This window comes from Equus asinus, chromosome 8, assembly GCF_041296235.1.
Source record: "Equus asinus isolate D_3611 breed Donkey chromosome 8, EquAss-T2T_v2, whole genome shotgun sequence".
In the NCBI taxonomy this organism is placed as follows: domain Eukaryota; kingdom Metazoa; phylum Chordata; class Mammalia; order Perissodactyla; family Equidae; genus Equus; species Equus asinus.
Window position 1 is genome coordinate 19,727,188 of NC_091797.1, and position 20,003 is coordinate 19,747,190.

Sequence of the window (20,003 nt, forward strand, 5' to 3'; positions counted from 1 at the left end):
GGTAAACAAGGTGTTCAATGTCTCTGATTGAAGGATCTGCATTGGAATTATTGCCCAGCTCAGAACTACCTGGACAGTAGGCCTTGCCTTCCGTCTGTGGGACTAAAAATGCTCTCTAACTAGCAGCCCTTTCCACTTTGGCTGCAGGTTAGAATCAGCTGGGTAGCTTTAAAAATACTCCCGGCACCCGGGCTACAACCCCAGACCAATGATATCAGAATCTATGGGGTGTGGGGATAGGCGACGGGAAAGGGAATAAATATTTTGATAGCCCCCCAGTGCAGCCAAGTTTGAGAATTATTGATCCCAGAGAACGGAGAAAGCTTCTCCCCAAGGGCAAATGTGAGCCTCCAGACTCTTAGGTAACAGCGACAAGCTGCTCTGGCATCATCTCAAATAGCACCTTTTGCTTTTTTGTTTGTTCTGTCAGCAAGTGGTGAGTGGGAGTCCCAGATCCTGCTCGAGATTCTTCTTCTCTAAGACATCATCCTTTAAAAATTAATAACCTCTGGTATTAATAGCATTTTATGGCCATATACTCTGCTTACTCTTAAAGCTTGCTCTCCAGATGTCATTGAAGGATCGAACACTAAGTTTTTAAAAACTTTATTCTTACTAAATGGAGATATATATTGACAGTGATCAATCCTTCTGGTTACAATGACATAAGTCAGCACAGGAAAGACAGTGTGAACAAGACTCTTCCCAGGGGCTGGCCTGGTGGCACAGTGGTTAAGTTTGCACCTTCCGCTTCAGTGGCCTGGGGTTCGCTGGTTCAGATCTGAGGTGTGGACATGGCACTGCTTGTCAAGCCATGCTGTGGTAGGCATCCCACACATAAAATAGAGGAAGATAGGCATGGATGTTAGCTCAGGGCCAGGCTTCTATAAAATACAAAATAGAGGAAGATGGGCATGGATGTTAGCTCAGGGCCAGGCTTCCTCAGCAAAAAAAAAGAGGAGGATTGGTGGAAGATGTTAGCTCAGGGCTAATCTTCCTCAAAAAAAAAAAAAGAAAAGAAAAGAAAAGACTCTCCCCAGCTATAGATAAATCTACAGATAAATTCATTTATGGATAGAAATTTAATTTTACAAAGTGATGCTAGTCTCCAACCCTTGGGCATTTCTTCTCTTTTCTCTATTTGGAGTCTTTTTGGGGCTCTCAGAATCAAGACTGAAAAGCTTCCTGGGCTGATATTGCCAAGGAAAACTGGGTGGGTCTTTCTGTGTGTGCAGAATAAAGGCAGGAAGGCTGCGAAGAGCCACAGGAAAGTGTCCAGCCCCCAACCTCTCCTCTCTTCTCTCCCTTTGCTTCCACGGCTATGGAGCTCCCGTGGGCGTGAGAATCACGGGGGAGCTTATCAAAAATGGAGACTTCCTGGCCCCACCCTGAGATTCGGTGTTCATGGCAGGGGCTCAGGGAAGTCCTTTTCAGAAGTTCCCTAAGTGATCTGTCCTAGTGACTGTCCTAGGGAACTCTGCTGGCCCCACATCCTTCTGGGAATGCTGGCCCTCGTGTTATTTATTGTCATCAACCTGTGATGTCCTTTTAAAATGCAGATGTGACTGGCCTGAGCAACTCACTCAGTTCTTTCGAAGACATGAGAACAATGGTAGTAGGAGGGTGGCCATATATGTTTACTGAAGGAGCCAGAGGAAAGTGAGGACTCTGAGTAGGAGTGTTGGTGAGGATTCTGAACTCAGGGACAGGGCTCTAGAAGAAGGTATTGGCTTCCCAAAGACAAAGTGATTGACTTCACGTGGGGCAGCCCACGCAGCCCGAGGGAGCTCGGCGATGGCTGGGCACAGTCCAGCCGACGTACCTGCGCCGTTCCCTACAACTTAATTAGAAAAGTAACACTTGCTTCTTGTAAAAGGAAAAAGAAAATTCAGACAACGTACAAAGTGAAAATTGAAAAGTTCCTCCTCCTCAATCCCACTGTTCTGAAATAACCACTATGTGCAATTTAGTGTGTAGCCTTCCAGACAACATGCATAATATAAAATTACACATATTCTACAAAAATGAAATACGTGCATACACTCTCCCACAATTTCTTTTTCATTTAACAATATATCCGGATGTCCTTCCCATCCGTCCTTCTTGGGATATCCTTCTCCATATGGATGCACCAGAATGTGCCCCATCAATTTCCTACTGATGGGCATCTATCTTGTTTGCTTCTAGTTTTTGCTTATTTCAAACAATGATGTGATGAACATCTTGGATCATACATTCTTTGCTCACGTAAGAGTTTCCTATCAGAGGACCTGTTGGGTCTTCATAAGACTCAAATTTGTCTTCAAATTTGATAGATAAGAGGCCCACCAAAAAGGTGGTACCAATTTACACTTCCCACCCATATTTCATATTTACCCACAATTTTTTTTGTGAGAATATAAAAAATTTTACCAATTAAATAAGTGAGAAAATCTGTCACTGGTGCAATTTCAGTTTCTTAACTAAGTGGTAGACCTTTCATACATTTATTTGTCCCTGTGTTCCTGTTCCTGGGAACTAAGTCTTCATGTCTTTGACCCAGAGTCGTCTCGCCTTTGTCTTTTCACACATTATGTTTTTTATTTTCACTATGGTAGCTGTTGGTAAACAACAAATACTTGTGTGCTGACTAGAGCAAATTCCACACACAGGGTGAGGGGTGAGGGAGCTATTTTCCAATTAAGATATCAGAACGAGCAACGTAGTCTTAGAAAGCACGGCTTATATTATTTAGTGTGTAAGACCTTAACTAGAGCAACAGTTTACATTCTGCAAAGCACAGTGATGGGAATAAAATAGGATCTATGTAAGTATATGTTGAACAAATGAGTAAATGTGGACAGATAGACAGATCCAGACATATACCATGTGTCTGGCTCTGTGCTAAGCACAGGAAAACACAGATAAGAAACACCATCCCTGCTTTCAAAAGCTTGAAGATTTGTTGGGGCTGCAGATGTGTAAAGTGATCATTACAACGTGGGAGGTACTTAATAGAGGGATGAGTAGATGTCTCCTGTACTTGAAGATCTTAGCTGTAGAGGGCAACAGACACATAAACAAATAATTTCAACGTCATAGAACAAGAGTAGAGGTTCACACAGGTGCAATGGAAGCTTGAGTTTTAAGGATGAGGAAAAGTTAGCTGGGTGGGGAAACATGGGGAAAGTGTTTCAAGTAATGGAAGCAAGGACATGGAGGTATGAAACAGCAGGGTGTGTTTCCATATTAGGAAATGAAACCATATTAGGATTCCCAGAATCTTTAGGGCCTGAGGCCAGATGAGCCCGGAGGGCAGACAGGTCACAACCCATCACATCATGCCAGGCAGCATGGTCCACTCTGAGCCAACCAAGGGTTTTGAGCAAGGGCTGATGCGCATTGTAGACGGTTCACTCTGACTACCAGGCAGAGGATGGATTTGAGGAGCGACGTGGGTGGCCAAGAGACAGTGCCATTAGGAATGCTCTGTCTCCATTCAGGCCTGAGGCAATGCAGCTGTGGTGACAGGGTTGAAGAGTGGAGAGATTTGAGAGTGGGGACTTGGTGACTAATTGGATTTGGGATGACGGAGGAATTAAATAAAAATATGGGTTTGGTTTCTGGTTTGGGTGACTGGATAGATGAGGGCATCACTGACTGGGGAAGAAAATACAGGACGAGGAGAGGATTTGGGGAAGAAGATTATTAGTGTGGTATTTTGGAAATGTTGACTTTGAGGAAACTGAGATGCCCAAGGGATATACTCAGCAAATAGTGATATACTAGTTCGAAGCTCTCAGGGAAGAGAAAAAGGCTAAAAGTTAAGATCTGGGAATGAATGAATGAACTCCAAATGACACTGGATTTCAAGGCAGGGACCTTCAAGAGCCTCACCCATAACTCACTCGTAAGCAGGCATAACTCCCAGGATAAGTTCATTGTCCCTTTGAGGCCCCATCACAACTGCAGATCTCGAATGAATTTTGGCCTAGATCCTTGAAGCCTTTGCAATCCCTAACAGGAGCAGAGGAAGCCCAGCAGTGAATTCTTTCCTGTTGAATGAGAGGAATTACTCATTGATGAGTTCTTAGAGTTTCCTTCCCCAGAAATCTATTCTACAGCCCAGCAGGGCTTTGCTGGTGGTGAAAGGAAAATTGGGGTTCATTGACATGGGCTGAACAGTCAAAGCCAAGGGCACTCTTCTTTGTGAGATGATGGGCTCCCCTGAGTGACAAGATTGGGAGGCGCATGGCTTTTAGCCCTCACCTGTCACTCTATCAGCATGAATTAGTTTCCTGTTTAATATTTGTCACTTTGAATTACCGAGAGCCTGACTTGGGGGAAGACGATGCACGGGATAAAGACGTCGAAGTCCATCAGAGAGTTACAGAGGCTGGTGCTGGCTCTGCCACTTTCCAGCATGGAGAATTTGGATCTGTCATTTTGCCTCTCTGCATCTACGTTTCCTGATCGTGTTAAAATGGGGAAAATAAGAAACATATCCGTTCTACTTTTTATAACTGCTGTTATGATAAAACAAGAAATATTTTTGGAAGTCCCATGCAAATATTATCCTGGTTTAAAGATGCTTACAGACAGCCTGCACTTAGCAGGCCTCAGTCAACTGCTGTCAGATGAACTGTGAGTAAAATACACTCATTCATTTGCTCATTTATTCAACCCGGTTATTCACCGAAGGCTCATTGAGTGCCTACTCTGTGCATATTTCTAGCTAGGGATAAAAACAGGATGGACACCAGGAAAAGGCGTAGAGGAGCCTTAGTGCATGCTACTTGGTGAAAGAAGTCAGGCTGAAAAGGCTACACACTGTATGACTCCAGCTCTGTGACAGCCTGGAAAAGGCAAAACTCTGGAGACAGTAAAAAGATCGTGGTTCCCAGAGGCTAGGGGAAGGGGAAATGACTAGGCAGAGCAGAGAGGATTTTGGGGGCATTGAGACTATTCTGTATGGTACTATAACAGTGGATACACAGCATTATACACTTGTCAAACCCATAGAATGGACAACACCAGGAGTGCACTCTCACATACACTGTGGACTTCGGGTGATAATGACGGTCAGTGTAGCTTCACCAATTGTAACAAAAGCACCTCTCTGGTGCGGGATGTTGACAGTGGGAGAGGTTGTGCATAAGTAGGGCAGAGGTATGTGAAAAATCTCTGTACTTACTGCCCAATTTTTCCATGAACTTAAAAATGCTCTAAAAAATACTCTACTTAAAAAGAGAGAGAGAGAGAGAGCAAGAGAGAGAGAGAGAGGAAATGGATCTCATATGCCTCCTACAGCTTACTGGAGGAGAGAGGAATGTAAACATACCTTCAAATAGCAATAAATGAGAGGTCCAACCATGCATGCACACAGCATGAGCAAGCTCCTTCTCTTTTTATGGCTCCAATGTTTTGTCTTCATTTGTGACAGATGGGTATAGAGAGTCAGTACTGCTCAGGGTTCAGACAGGATCCCCTTACCCTTTATCTCCTGCAGGGTAAGTGGTTACCCAGCGGTGAGCAGCTGCGATCACCTGTGGTTTCCCAGGACAGGGGCAAGGGGTGCCGTCCAGTCAGCAACACACGGGCAGGTGCACAGCATCCCTGTGACCAGAGGGGAGGAGTGGAGGAGTTGGTGTTGACTAGTGAACTGGGCCAGACCACTTTGGCGTGGCTGTTTGCATCCCTCTGCCCTTTAATTTGATGACTCCCCCAGGGAGCTGGTGTGGTGAGTAAGGCAGAGCTTAGATCAGCGGTTTGACCCTTTGGGCCTTGATGTCAGGAGGCTTCAGGGAGCGCATTAAGTCTGGTGTCTGCTGATGCAATTGCCCTGTGCTGTGTTAATGGGAGATAAATGACTGGGTCTGTATTCGGCTTTATTCATCCTGGGACTTAATTTTATGAGAGAGGAAAAAGTGACAATGTTTGGATTTAGAAGATACCGAAAGAGCAAGGTAAAAAAAGAATGAATTTCAATGTAATCTAATTAATTTCAAAGCATTTTTTTAACCATAAAATCACTTAGATAAAATGGTAGCCTTTCGGAATGGGTTTGCCGTGCCCCACGTGCCGTCGCCCACTACAGATGCAGCCAACGAGCAGAGAACCTCGTGTGAAGAACCTTGAGATGAAGCACGAATGTTGCAAAGGAGTCGTAGACTAATGTCTGTCATGTGCACAGGGGTGCACTGCAAACTTTTCCAAAGTGCATTTAACTGAGAAATTATGAATAGTTGCAGAGCAAATTGAAAGTGATTTGCTGCAAACTCAACACACACTCAGTGGCGCCATCATGAGTTCTTTACATTAGAACTTTTTCCTTAAATGAAAACCTCTGGCAGATTTTCTCCAATGATGTATTGAAATTATAAAGGTTATATAATGTAATTACGTAGGAAAAGGTGAAAATGTAGGTGACCCCACAATGTAGACCCCATAGGGGTACCATAGGGGGAATTTAAGCTAGACCTTCATTTCTTCAAGAAGAAACCACTTTGTTCTTCCTCAAGGCCCTCACACATGCTGTTCCCTTCTCTCTTCCCTTCAGTCTTCAAATGACTGGCTCCATTTAATCTTTTAGGTCTGGGCTTAAATTTCATCTCCTCAGAGAGGACTTTCCCATGGGAACAACCTACAAAGGAGGCTCCCTCACCCTCCACTGTGATTCTTCAGCATTATAACCCAGATTTCCAGATAATATTTACCACATTTTGTAATTATACATCTGTTTACTTCTTTACATATCTGTTCTGTCTTCTACAAAGAAATTGCAAGAACCACTAGGCAAAGGCCATCCACAACTGTTTTATCGCTGAAGAGACATCCAGTATCTGCAAGAGGGTTAGGTGAACAACAGGTGGTCAATAGGTAAAAGCATGGGAAACTGGTTAACTCTGGACATGGCCATCTCGGGGGAAGAGGACTAGTTGAGAGCAGCAGGTGGAGATCCAAGTGTTATCTCCTCCTCTGGTTATGAAAACTTAGGCCATGAGATCTTTTCATGATACTGTCACATTTATTTCAATTCTATTTTCCTAAAAACGCATTGCATCCACTCAGCTAGAAACGGGGCGAGGAGTGGGAGCCCCCTCACATGTTTGGGGCACTGTGAGCTCCTTGCGGGCAGCGGCTAGGTCTTGTTCACAAATTTATCCCCCGCCTGGAGCACAGTGCCTGGCACAGAACAGCCGACTAAGGTAAACTTACTGAATTTAACCAAAATGAGATTTTCGAAGTGCTTTCTGCCTTCTCCCTGGAAGAAGAAAGGGAAGCAATTCAAGGTAAGACACTGATTTTCTGTCCACCAAGCTTCGTGGGAGTAGGGTTAATCTTCCTGGCAGATCGTGAAACGTTGCACAGTTGGGGAAAATATACGACAAAAATAGAATCAAATCTATAATCCTCCCTGAATATAGATTAAAGAGAAGCACTTATTAGAGTGCTGCAGAAATAAATTTCTTCTGTGTCTGCCTAGCCGTGACCAGATAATAATGCACAGAAGTGTTTTATTCTATTTCTCTGAGACCCTAAAATGCAGGTACATATATATACATATATGTATATACACAAGAAAGTAGATGGAAAGAAAAGAAAGACTCAAATATGGATATGTTCCTGGAATTCTAGGGCAGGGACAGACTTACAGTGCTATCCTGAGCTTTAGGGTAGATTATTTTTAAAATAATAATAACAATTCGGGTTAGAGCAACTCTGCCCATTTCCAAGAAGGAATTTGTAATTTTCTCAATAATATCCTATGCCTGTCAGCAAATAATTCCTTATATAGCTCAAAGAGCTCACACTGTGGCAGGGAGACAGTCAGATAAAGGATGATGGTCATCTGGTGCGGTCAGGGTTGTGATGGAGTACGTATCCCATTCTTCACCTAGAAGCATCTCTTCTTCGAATGGTCCAGTAGCTGATATTCAGCCTTCACTTCCAGATTAGGCCTTTACTATCTCTATTTATGTATTTTACTTTTCTGTTCATTTGAACACATTAATAACAAAATCCTACTAACTAGCACTCATTTATCGAGGCTGTTATTCAAATCCAAGCTCTAGAGCTTTCTGGTTAGTTACGCTTATTGAGCAGTGTGTGTGTCAGTTCCCTCCTCTGTAAGGTGGAGTAAAGATAGTAGCTGCCTCATACGTCGGGAGCAGTGAGGGATCAGGTGAGAAACTGCCTGTGAGGTGCAGTGCAGCCTTATACACATTTGGGGAAAAATAGCTCTTCTGTTCTTTGTGGGTCGGCACTATATTGGATGCATTATGTGTATTCATAAATAGAATTACTCAAAGTTTACATAAACTTCAGAGAAGGCACACTTATCCCCATTTTACAGATAAAGAAATTGAGACTCACAGGGGTTGGATGACCAGCATACAAGGCTAGAAAGTGGCAGAAGCCAAGTCTTGAATTTGGAACTTCTGGATCGAAGCCCAGTGCTCTTTTCAGTGTACTGGAAGATACTCTCTGTTGAAAAAAAATCAATTCCTGGAGACCCCGTTTCAAGATTTTACCATTTTATTCTGCAGCTATCTATGATCACCTTAAATCTACACATAAGGCCTTTCTCTGTAACTTTGTCTGAATGCATTTTTACTTTCATTTTGTACTTTAGCCTATGGACCTGAAAAGACTATACAGTGTTTTTATGAGGGTCTGTAACTTTAAAAAATAATACTTTTTACTCATCTCAGGATGTGGCCTCCTTTTTAAAGTGCATCACTGTGTTGTTGACTCATGTCCACCTTGCAATAACCCTAGAATCTTTTTCTATCACGTGGACCATCTCTTGCCCACCGCCCTCTTTATTCTATGCAGGCTCTAATGTTGTGGGTATAAATCTCCAGTTGCAAACATCAGAAAACCCAACTCAAGATGGTCTGAGCCAGAAAGAAATTGTATTGACTATGAGGACAGGGAATTCTCGGGTATCAAGTTTCAGGCACTAAGAAATCCACTCCCTCCAATACAGCAGAGTTTGGGCTTCCTCTCTCCATCTCTTGGCCCAGTCTCCTCTCTGTCGGCTTTACTGGCAGTCAGACTCTATCTTAGTGGTGGCGAGAGAGTGTAAGCAGCTCCAGAATCATATCCTAGTTTCTCCGTAAGTCCAGCAGAAGGAAAAATTGTCCCTTATACACACTTATGACAAGAGTCTCAGAATTAAATCTCATTGGATCCAAGCTGACTGTGTGTCCCTTTTGATCCAATCACTGTGGTCACAGGATTCTGTGCTTCTGTTGGCCAAGATTAGTCACCTGCCCACCCCAGAAGCTCCCCTTGAATGGGCTGTGAATGGAGAAGGTGTAGATCCCCAAGGAAAATTACAGTGTCAGGGAGGCGGCCTTTAACAAAAGGGTGAATGGATTCTAGTTGTCAATCACTGTAACAACACTTCACTTGTCCTTTCAGAACTTCAATCTGTTTGTCATGGATATTTGCCGACTTCCCTCAAAACAGTCTGCATTCTGCTCTCACCTGTATAGATGCTGACTTTTCCCCACAATGTCTCTCATCTTGCTTCTCCCCCAACCCTGGTCCTCTTTAACACCATCCCCTTTTCTGAGTTATTAACCACTATCTCTGGTCAATAGACATGATGAGCCTGTTGGCCAAAAGAAAGTCAGATATGTGGATCAAAACAATATGCGTCAACAGTTTTTTTTTAATCTTGTTACATGGGTTCATCTTGAAGCCCGTCCCAGGTTTTTTTAAATGTATTTGTGTAACAGTTGTATTTTTATGTGATCTTGCTGTGGCTACAGTATGAACTTTGTTGTTAAGTGAGGACGATCACCAGTGAAGTGAACCCTGCCCAAAATTTGTGATGATGCAACAGAACATGACCTCAGGTCGCTTCTCCTGGCTTTTGTTTCCTATGGTTTTCCTTTCTCTGGGGGCTGGGTATTTTGTGTGTGTGTGCTACCTCTTGCTCCCTACTTCTTTTTTCAGCTCATCTCTGGGTACCTCTTAGTTTGAGCAGAGTAAAGGAGGATTCCAGAATCCCCAAATCCAGGCTTTCTTTGGACTAGACCAGTCATTCACTGATTCCACCAATACCATAAGCAATTTCTAAGTCTCTAGCAGCATCCCGACCTTCCCCAACCGCAGCTCACTTCACATACACAGTAAAGCATGGCGGTTAATAAGATGGGCTTCAACAATGGAGAGAACCGGGTCAAGTACCAACTGTGTTGTTTATAATTATCCATGTGACCCTGGACAAGTTACTTAACCTCTTTAAGTCTTTGCTTTCTTATTTGTGAAATGGGGCTAACAGCACCTGCCTCACTGGGTTATTATGGAAATGAAACAAGCTATTAAGGGACTCAGAGATCCTGGCACATGGTGAGCTCTTAGAAAATGTTAACTATTATTTTTAGTATATAACTCTTTCCTATGTATTAGTTCAAAATTAGATTCTTTATAAAACTGCACACTGTAATGTCCATTTCACTGATGGCAGCCTTTGAGTGAGTAAGGGCAGAATCCCCAGTGGAGGGGGTGGCTGTGAATACAAGAGGTGGCAGTTATTCATCAATTGATTCCATCGACAATTATTTATTGAGTGTGTCCCTGTACTGGGAATATTGTTATCAGTCTGTTTACAAGTTTAACAAAGGACTGTCATGTTCTGTGGGTCATGCAGAAAAACACAAAACTGGATTCGTCTCCTCAAGGAGCTTTCGCTCTTGTGGGAAAGACATGACTCAACCCAGAAGGAATAATGCAGGATTGAAGACTGCTTATCATCAGGAAGTGATATGCACATGGTGTGCTCTCAGATGATTCTAGAAAGAGCACCAGCAGCAGCTGGTACACAGTAGGCACCCCCCAAAACAGTGGTTGAAGGAATGAGTAATGAGTGAATCAGTGGGATGAGTGATGGTTGTTGACACGGATTTTTGTAGGATTCAGTCCAGCCCATCCCCAGGCCTCTCCCTTTGCTGAGCACAAGCAGGCTGATTGCTGAGGGAACAAAGATGACTGGTAATGTTGGGCACGCCCAAGGGCATGTTAACTTATAAAGGAATAGATAGAACTAGAAACCCAACCCAATCCTCTTCACAGCCCAACCTGTGACCTCATGTAGGTGTGATCCCTCCAGGACTCACCTCCCTTTGTCTACACCCACTTGTCCTCCCGCAGAGACCCAATGTATTTGGTACTTCTGCAGCTGTCAACAAAATCTGCCCATCCCCTCAGCTTGAACCCGAAGTCCTTGGGATTGTTCAAGAGATCCTCTTAAAGAATGGAAGAGTGGAACAATGTAATTCCCATACAAGTAGCTGCTATTCTGGGTAGAGTGATTAGGTTCAACTAAATATCACTAGGTACATAAAAATTGAAGCTTGTAACTAGCGATATGCTTATACCCTGTACTAGACAAGGTGAACATTTCTGGAAAATCTCTCTATAAGAGTCATCATTATTTCATCATAAATGTCCTTTTATCACATACACACTCTCCCAGTCTAAATATACTTATTTTGTTTTGTTTTATTTTTTATTTTGGTGAAGGTTTGTCCTCTTTTATTGATGATAATTAGAAGCACTAGATCTCATGGAATAGAGATCTGCCTTATGCTTCTCAAGTCAATGGTAACATGAGATCTGATGTTAAGAATTTGAAGCAAAGAATGTGTGGAAGGGTGTGTGGAAATAGAACCTAGTGGCTTTACATTTTTTGAAGTGTTTTAAGCATCTTGATCATTTAAAAAATTTACATACAGAAAATTCGCTTTTTTGGCATACAGTTCTATATGTTTCAACATACACAGAAATATATGTAACCACCACCACAAACAGGATACAGAACAGTTCCTTCATCTGAAAAAATTCCCTTATGCTGCCCCTTTGTAGTCAAACTCTCTCATACCCCAATGCCTGGCAGCCACTGATTTGTTCTCCATCCCTATAATTTTGCTTTTCCAGAATGTCATATAAATGGAATCAAACAGTATGTGACCTTTTGAGATTCATTTATGTTTTGCACCTATTAATAGTTCATTCCTTTTTTTTTTTTCCCAAAGATTGGCACCTGGGCTAACAACTGTTGCCAATCTTTTTTTTTTTTTTCTGCTTTATCTCCCCAACGACCCCGCCCCCGCCCCCGTACATGTTGTATATCTTAGTTGCACGTCCTTCTAGTTGTGGGATGTGGGATGGCGCCTCAACGTGGGCTGACGAGCAGTGCCATGTCCGCGCCCAGGATTCGAACCCTGGGCCGCCGCATCGGAGCGCACGAACTTAACCACTCGGCCACTGAACCGGCCCCTAGTTCATTCCTTTTTATTGCTAAGTGGTACAGCATCATATGAATGACCCACAGTTTGTTTATTCATTTACCCATTGAGGGACATTCGGGTTGTTTCCAGTTTGGATCAATTATGAATTATGTTACTATAATCATTCATGTACAAGTTTTTGGGAGAACCTAAGTCTTCATTTTTCTAGGATAATATCCAAGAGATAGTAAGTGAGTAATATGGTAAGTGTATGCTTTATATGAAGTTATCAAACTGTTTCCCAGAATGACAGTACAAATTGTATTCCTGCCAACAGTGTATGGGAGTTCCAGTTGCTCTGTATTCTTGCTAAAACGTGGGATTATCATGTGTGCCATATGTGTATATTTTAAGAATCCTAATAGTTATATTGTGGTATCTCTCTTTTAGTTTGAATTTTTCTACGGAATGGTGATGTGGATTATCTTTTCAAGGGCTTATTTGCCATTGATACGTCTTCTTCAGTGAACTGTTTGTTCAGATCTTTTGTCTATTTTTTTTAATAGGGTTTCTTGTTTTCTTATTTTTGAGTTTTGAAAATTCTTTACAAATTCTGGATATGAGTCCTTCGTTTCCTCTTCCCTCATTTCTGGGAGATTGTATGGAACTGTTGTTATTTATTTCTTACATTTTTGGTTGAATTCATTAATGAAGACATATGGGTCTTTGGGGGGATTTTCAACTATGAATGCAATATCTTTAATAGATAAAGGACTATTTGTGCTATCTACTTGTTCATGAATGAATTTTGTTAGTTTGTGTCTTTCAAGATTTGGTTCATTTCATCTAAATTTCCAATTTATGTGGAGAGAGTTGCCTGTAGTATTCCCTTATTGCCTTTTAGGACTGTGGGGTTTGTAGTGACACCCCATTTTTCATACCTGATATTGGTAATGTAGATCTTCTCTCTTTTTCTCTTGGTAAATATAGCTAGAAGTTTATTAGTTTTATTGATTTTTTTAAGAGAACCAGCTTCCAGTTTCATTGATTTTCTCCATTATTTTATCTTTTTTCAATTTCATTAATTTCTGTTCTTAAATTTATAGTTTTATTCCTTCTTGCTTTGTGTTAAGCTGGCTATTCTTTTTCTAATTTCTTAAAGTGGGAGCTTAGAGTATTGATTTGAGGCCTTTATTCTTTTCTTAAAAGGGCATTTCATGTATAAATTTCTTTCTAGGAACTGCTTTAGCTGCATTCTACAAATTTTGATATGTTGTAGGTTCATTTGCATTCAGTTCAAAATATTTTCTAATTATCTTTGAGGCTTCCTTGTTGACCAATGAATTTTTTAAGGTGTATTGCTTAATTTCCAAATATTCAAAGGTTTTTCATATATCTTTGTTATTGATCTAATTGATTCTACTGTGGTCAGAGAACATACTTGGTATGACTTCATTCCTTTAAAAATGATAAGGTTTGTTCTGTGATCCAGAATATGGTCTATTTTGGTGAACGTTCCATCTGTCCTTGAAAATAATGTGCATTCTTTTGTTGTTTGGGTAGGATATTCTATAAATGTTCATTAGGTCATATTGTTTGGTAGTATCGTTTAGGTCTTCTATATTCTTGCTGAATTTTTTGTCTACTTGTGCTATCAATTACTAAGAGAGGAGTGTTGTAGTCTCCAACTGTAACTTTGTATTAGTTTCTTTTTCTTTTTAGTTACATCAACTTTTGTTTTATGTATTTTGAGGCTCTGTTATTAGGTATATACACATTTAGGGTTGTTATATCTTCTTTAGGAGTTGACTCTTTTATCATTAGGAAATATCTCTCTTTATCTCTGATAATTTCCTTGTTCTGGAGTCTGTTTTGTCTGATATTAATATAGCCACTAACTTTCTTTTGCATTTTATTTCTTTTCCTATCTTTTTACCTTTAAATTATTGATATTATGTTTGAAGTGAAATTCTGTAACAACACCTAGTTGGGTCTTAGGGATTTTTTAATTCAATCCAACAATGTCCAGATTTTAATTGATTTGTTTAGACCATTTATATTTAGTATAAGTATTGACATGGTTGAATTCAGGTGTACCATTTTATTATTAGTTTTATTCTTAGTTATATGTTTGTTCTCTTTCCCCCTCTGTCTTGGCTTTTAGATTATTTGAATATTTCTTGCCATTACATTTTAATTTATCTATTGGTTTTTTCACTATATCTCTTTGTATAACTTTTATAGTTGTTGCTTTAGGAGTTGTTACAATATACACACCTAACTTTTCTCAATTGGTTTAGAGTTCACAGTGTGACACTTCAAGTGAAGGATAAAAATCTTACCACTATATAAATCCCTTTACCTCCTCCTTTTATGTTGCAGCTGTCATATCATCGAATCTGAATCTATTGAAAACTCCATCAGAATCTTATAATTTTTTCCTTCAACAATCATACAAAAAGATATATTTTTACACAGATTTGCATGTCATCCTTCCATCGGGGCCATGCTAATCTTCATTGTATTGTTCCAATTTTAGTATATGTGTTGCCACACTGAGCACTAAATATGTTTTTAAAGTGCTTTCCTGGTAAAGATTCATCCAAAACTTGCACCAAGTTTGTGAAACTATGATTCTCATTAGAAGTAGACTACGATCAGGGAATTGTTTTTCTCTGGACAAAGCTAAAATTGACTCTAATTATGCTTTGACATTAAAGAATACAAAATGAAGTCTTTTTATCTTGAGCTAAAGCAGAATGTGGAATTAAAAACTAGAAATATGCACAGAAATATTTTATAACAAAGCAGACTCTTTTTTTTTTTTGCAAGATGAAGGCTTATAATATCAAAACTATCAGTTATCTTTAGGGATGTCCAAATGCGAGGTATTATCTAAAAATTAAAAGGGAACTGTTTTGTTTTCCAATAAGTAGCAAATACTTGGAGAAGATAAAATAAAAGCTAACTCTGCTGGGTTTGGGATTAAGGGAAGCAGAGGTCATACCATACATTGCTTAGATCATAACCAAGAAAATGATCACATGTGTAAAGCATCTTTCATTAAAAAAAAAAAAACCTCGAGGACATTTTATGCATATAATTTTATTTACCTCTGCCACATTGCATTGCAAATATTGTCCACACTCCAGAGCAGGAAAGTGGTGAGTCTGTGCAGCACGCAGTGAAGGTACCAGTCTCCCTGTGCAACTTTGTCCTTTCCAGAGTATGCAGTCATTGGCTCGAAATGTCCTGCTGTGAAGGTGACTGTTTCTCTAAAGGCTTTGGTGATGTAAGCCAGAAACCAAGGAGGAGGAGACAGCAATTAAACCTCACCTTGATTAAGCTGTAGTGTACCATGAGGACTGCAGGTTGGGCTTGGTGACTGCTTTCTTCAGTAAGAAGGAGTTATTTGCACTTGGAGTTTACAGGGAAACAGCCTGTCATAAAGGGTGGTCAGGACACCTTGCCATCCTCTCTGCCTATCAGATGCCTGCCCATTCAGGAAGGTTCAACTGAAGTGCCTTCCACTCTGTGAGGCCTTTTCCTCTACTCCCTCCAACTGGGGCAAATAATCTCTCTATGTGCGAACTTACGTAGCCCCTCCATTTGCCACGTGACTATTATACTGAAATGGATTTCAATCTCCATTAAAACCAGGGCAGTGTCTTTGCTTCCCCAAAGTGACTTACCCAGTGTGCACTAAGTTTGAGAGAGGCAGTGAATTGATCAGTCGACAGCACAGGCTCAGTGTGTATGGGTTCAAATCCTGACTCCATCATGCCCTAGCTGGATGACCAGAGGCAAGTTACTTAAATACTCTATGCCTCAGTTTACCCACTTGTAAAATTAGAATAATATCACTTTTGTAAAGATTAAACAAGTTAAGATATGTAAAGCACTTAGCATTTTTGCCTGGCATGTAATAAGTACTATTACTTATTTGTATTTTGTTTTTCCTATAAAACTGTGAAGCAAATATATATTTGTAAGTAAGGTAAGACAGGGCACAAAAAAGATTAACTAAAGAGAAGGCAAAGAAAACAAACAGAAGCTGACCAGATTCCAGATGGGAAAGACTTAGTACCTACTTTTAAAAGAAATGAAGGCTGAGAATGTAAATTGGTACAAACACTTTAGAAAATCATCCGGCAGTGTTTATTCAAGAAGAATATTCTCATACTCTATAAGCTAGCAATTGCACTCCTAAGTGTGTACCCAACAGAAAAGTGTCCATGTGCTCACGACAGGATGTTTGATAGCCTGTTCATAGCAGCAGTATCCGTGCAAGTCATTAACCGGGAACTGTGCAAACGTCCATCAACAGAAGAATGGATAAGTAAATTGTGGCAATAAGAATGGATGATTTACGATCACACGGAGCAGAATGGATGAATCTCACACATATAATGGTGAGCAAAAGAAGCCAGGCATCAAGGAGTACACACTGCATTTACTGTAAGATTCCAGGCAAAACCAACCTGCTCTGCTACAAGTCAGGATAATGGTTACCCTGGTGGGGAGAGGGGTGAAGGTGGAGGACAGGTACAGAGAAGAGACTAGGAGGAGCTTCGGCGGGCGGGGTGTAGCTAACATTTTATTTCTTCCTCTGCTGTTGCTTTTTCACGCGTGCGTTCAGACTGTGAGCGTTCGTTGAACTGTACGCTAAGGACATGCGCATTTTTTCCGTATGTCTATCATACGTCGCTAAAAAGCAAACAGAGAAGAACAGAAATGAAATGAGTGGAAAAGAAAGGAAAGAAAAGAGTATAAAGCAAAAGAAAACAAAAAAAATGAAAGAAAAGAGAAGAAGAAACAAGCCCAGAAGGTTAGAAGTCAAGGATCCTGGGTTCCACTGTACCTGACCCGGTTGGCTCACCGGCTACTTACAACTCCCCACCCCCACCCCGCCCTGCCTTGCTCTACCCTATTTGCTCAGCGCAAGGATGGCGAGTGACCTGTTTTCGAGGTCCTTTCCTTCCCTACCCTGCTCCCCACAGCTCCTCCCCACTCAGAGCGTTGCTGAGGCAGGAGGGGGCTGTCCAGGTGGGGTAAGGCTGCTAGTGGAGTAACTTGGAGGAGCTAACGCTTCATCAACGAAGCATAAGACTGAAGCATCTCTTCTCTTCCTCCTCCTCGCCTCCCCCTCCCTCCGCTCTTTACCTTTCCCAGGTCATCCTCTGGGCCTCGGGGGCGGGGCGGGGGCCAGCCCGGGCGGAGGCCTTGCTCTCGGGGTGCCCCTCCCGCCCCCGCCCCCGCCCGCTGACCCCGCCCCACGGCCGCCGGCTATTTTGGGCGCGCTGGCCGCCACCGCCGGATCGCTGACAGGCGGGGATCCTGTGACACCTCTCTGCAGCCCGGCACTTGTTGCTCACAGGACCTGCGGCCATCCCTGAATCCACCTTTCCAGCCCTTGCCTCCTGTCCCCCACCCTGTGATCAGCCGGGACACTGGTCTCTCAGACATCGCTGTCCCCGGCTTAAGAAATAGATTAGAGAAAAAAAAATATTGAACGCGGCTCTGAAGAGGGGCTCCGCCGAGCAGCGGCAGCAGCAGGAGCGCAGAGCGCTGGCCCGGGTGCCGCAGAGGTGGCGCCTCCCCGGCCCGGGACGCTGGCCCCGGGCGCCGACGGCATGACGGACGCGGCGACGGCTAACGGGGACGACAGGGACCCCGAGATCGAACTCTTCGTGAAGGTAGGTCGGCGGCCCGGCGCCCGCGCACCTGCTGCGCCTCCAGCCGGGCTCGCCTGGCTCACGTGCCGCGCGCGGACCGCGCTGGGATGCTGGACCTCCCCTGGGAGAGCGGGCAAGCCCTCGCGGTCCCCTGGGTGGCCTTTCTGCAGGCCAGAGAGCCTCGCTTCGGCGCTCCCGGGCCGAATAGAGTCAGGTGCAATCTGGCAGGTGGCTGTCTTCTTGGACAGTTGGCCCGGCAGTTTGTCAAACCCGTTGCAGGACAGGCGATCACCACCATGGGGCCAGAGCCCGGCCCGGCGCGATTTTGGCGGTCCTCAAGAGCATCTCCAGGTGTACCGAGATGGCAGGAACCTGGCTGGGCCCGTGAACCTTCTCCTAAAATTCAGGGTGGTGGGGGAGAGGAAAGGGAGAGAAAAGGAAACGTTACTGATACAGTTCTCTCTGGCAAACCAAAATTATCATTTCTTAAAATCTCCTTTCTCTCTTTTACTCAGAGTTACTAAAAGAAAGCAAAAGGGAAACAAAGATGCTGTTTTGCTCTGTGACCTGCAAAGCAGAAAACCCTCTGTTCGCCGACGTTATGATTATTGTCCTAATCATGATTCTGCAGGGTGGTATCGGGAAATGCTACGGGTTTGCCAATAGGGGATAGGGCCCCGTCACCCTGGGGCCGACTGGGCTGACGGGGCACAATGGAAAAACTAATTAAGTCGCCTTGCTCTCTGGGCAGAAAAAGTCTAACGTCAAAGCTACTGCATTTCTTTTGCAACCTGTGGGAGGGAGGCTGCAGGCCGCGGCGGCGTTTCCCGGTTCGCTGGTGTAATAAGAAAGTAACATTTGATCAGTCCTCGGTGCCGACGCCGCAGAAGCGGGGAAACCTGAGGCGGCAGGAGAGTTGTTTCCAGGGCGGAGGGCGGTGCAGAAACAGTCGCCAGGAGTTGGGGGAGGGGAGTGGGCAGGCCGCCTGAGCGGCAAAACCTTTCACAAAGGGGAAACAAATCTTAGAATGCAGTTTCCCTAGAAATACGCAGGTAACTGAGAAGGAAAGAGTCCTCAGCGCTGGTCCGGGTTCCTTCTGGCTGAATTTAAGAGGCAAATATATTCCCTGGAATAGAGAAGATGTTAGTTTGCTTAATGATTCTTATCTACAAGTTACTTAAACAAATAGAGAGGTTTTTGCAAAAAAAAAAGTATTAGATGTACATAAATCTTGATATCAATCTTTTGGTCTTTGGTACCTTTTGGGCCTAAAAAATATAAAATTAGTTGTAACTTATTTTACACTTGGGAGGTGGGCCGTCCCATTTGGCCTAGCCTACTGCAAAGGTTTGTTAAATTTCTTCCGCTGGGTTTTGCATTCTTTGGGTTTCGTTTTTCAAAATTATCTGTAGAAATTACACCAGTCATTTACTGACACTAGCTTTCCTCAGCCTGTTTCTCACCCTTAAAATGTGGCTTCTGTTGTCCTCATTTGGTTGCTGGGAGCCCTCTGGGCAGGATTTCCAGGTCCTCTGGCCCACCCAGGTGATGAAGAAGGCCACATCCCCTCCGAGGCTGGGCAGTGCTGGACCGAGGGCCAGGGGTGCCCTGAATCTCAGCAGCCAGGCCTGCCGTCTCCGGAGTGAATAGAGAGAACTCTAACAAAGCGGCAAGTCTTGCTGCTCTCCTTGAAGAAAGCTATTCTAGGACTTTCTCAGATTCCCTGGGAGCAAGTAGTTTCACGGTGTCAAGTTCCTAAAAGATATTTGAAACACAAATTGACTCTTTAGAGAAGAAGGAGCTCTCGGCCCCAGTGCTGGGCATGGAGAGGGGTCCTGCTGGCACCTTTGGAATTTCATGCGGTCAGCTTTGGAAGTTTTCTCCATTTATCTAAAAAGCTCACTGCACAGGCCCCAGTGCCCCCAAAGAGTTCTAAAATGCCTGTGTTGTCATTTGCTTTTTCCCTAAAGGAAAGCAACCCGTGAGAGCCAGGCAGGCCTTTGTGGTGAGTGCAAAATCCAGACTGATGGGGGAACAAAAAATCAGATAGGAAAACTCTTTTGATATTTTTTTCCCCCTTTTTTGAGCATCTGGTTAGTAGTTA

At 42.9% G+C, this 20,003-nt stretch overlaps 1 protein-coding gene, 1 long non-coding RNA gene and 1 other non-coding gene across 4 annotated transcripts in view; 1 reads left to right on the forward strand and 2 right to left on the reverse strand.

Moving 5' to 3' along the window:
* CLIC5 (chloride intracellular channel 5) overlaps positions 1–20,003 on the forward strand; it is a 158,002-nt gene that overhangs the window by 38,999 nt on the left and 99,000 nt on the right. Inside the window, exon 1 of one of the 2 annotated variants that reach the window (XM_014837495.3) lies at positions 17,482–17,920. The exons of the other annotated variant lie outside the window; for it this stretch is intronic. Within the exon in view, the coding sequence (XP_014692981.3) occupies positions 17,858–17,920 (63 nt within the window). The 5' untranslated portion in view covers positions 17,482–17,857. Of the gene's footprint in view, positions 1–17,481; positions 17,921–20,003 lie in introns of those variants that run through there. 2 annotated transcript variants of the gene reach the window in all.
* LOC123288488 (U6 spliceosomal RNA) lies at positions 14,681–14,787 on the reverse strand. The gene has a single exon (XR_006532187.1). It is a non-coding gene; the product is annotated as a U6 spliceosomal RNA (small nuclear RNA).
* Positions 16,360–19,587, reverse strand: LOC106828764 (uncharacterized). The gene is made up of 3 exons (XR_006531981.2): positions 19,363–19,587; positions 17,949–18,295; positions 16,360–16,931 (listed from the first exon to the last, which is right to left on the reverse strand). It is a non-coding gene; the product is annotated as an uncharacterized lncRNA (long non-coding RNA).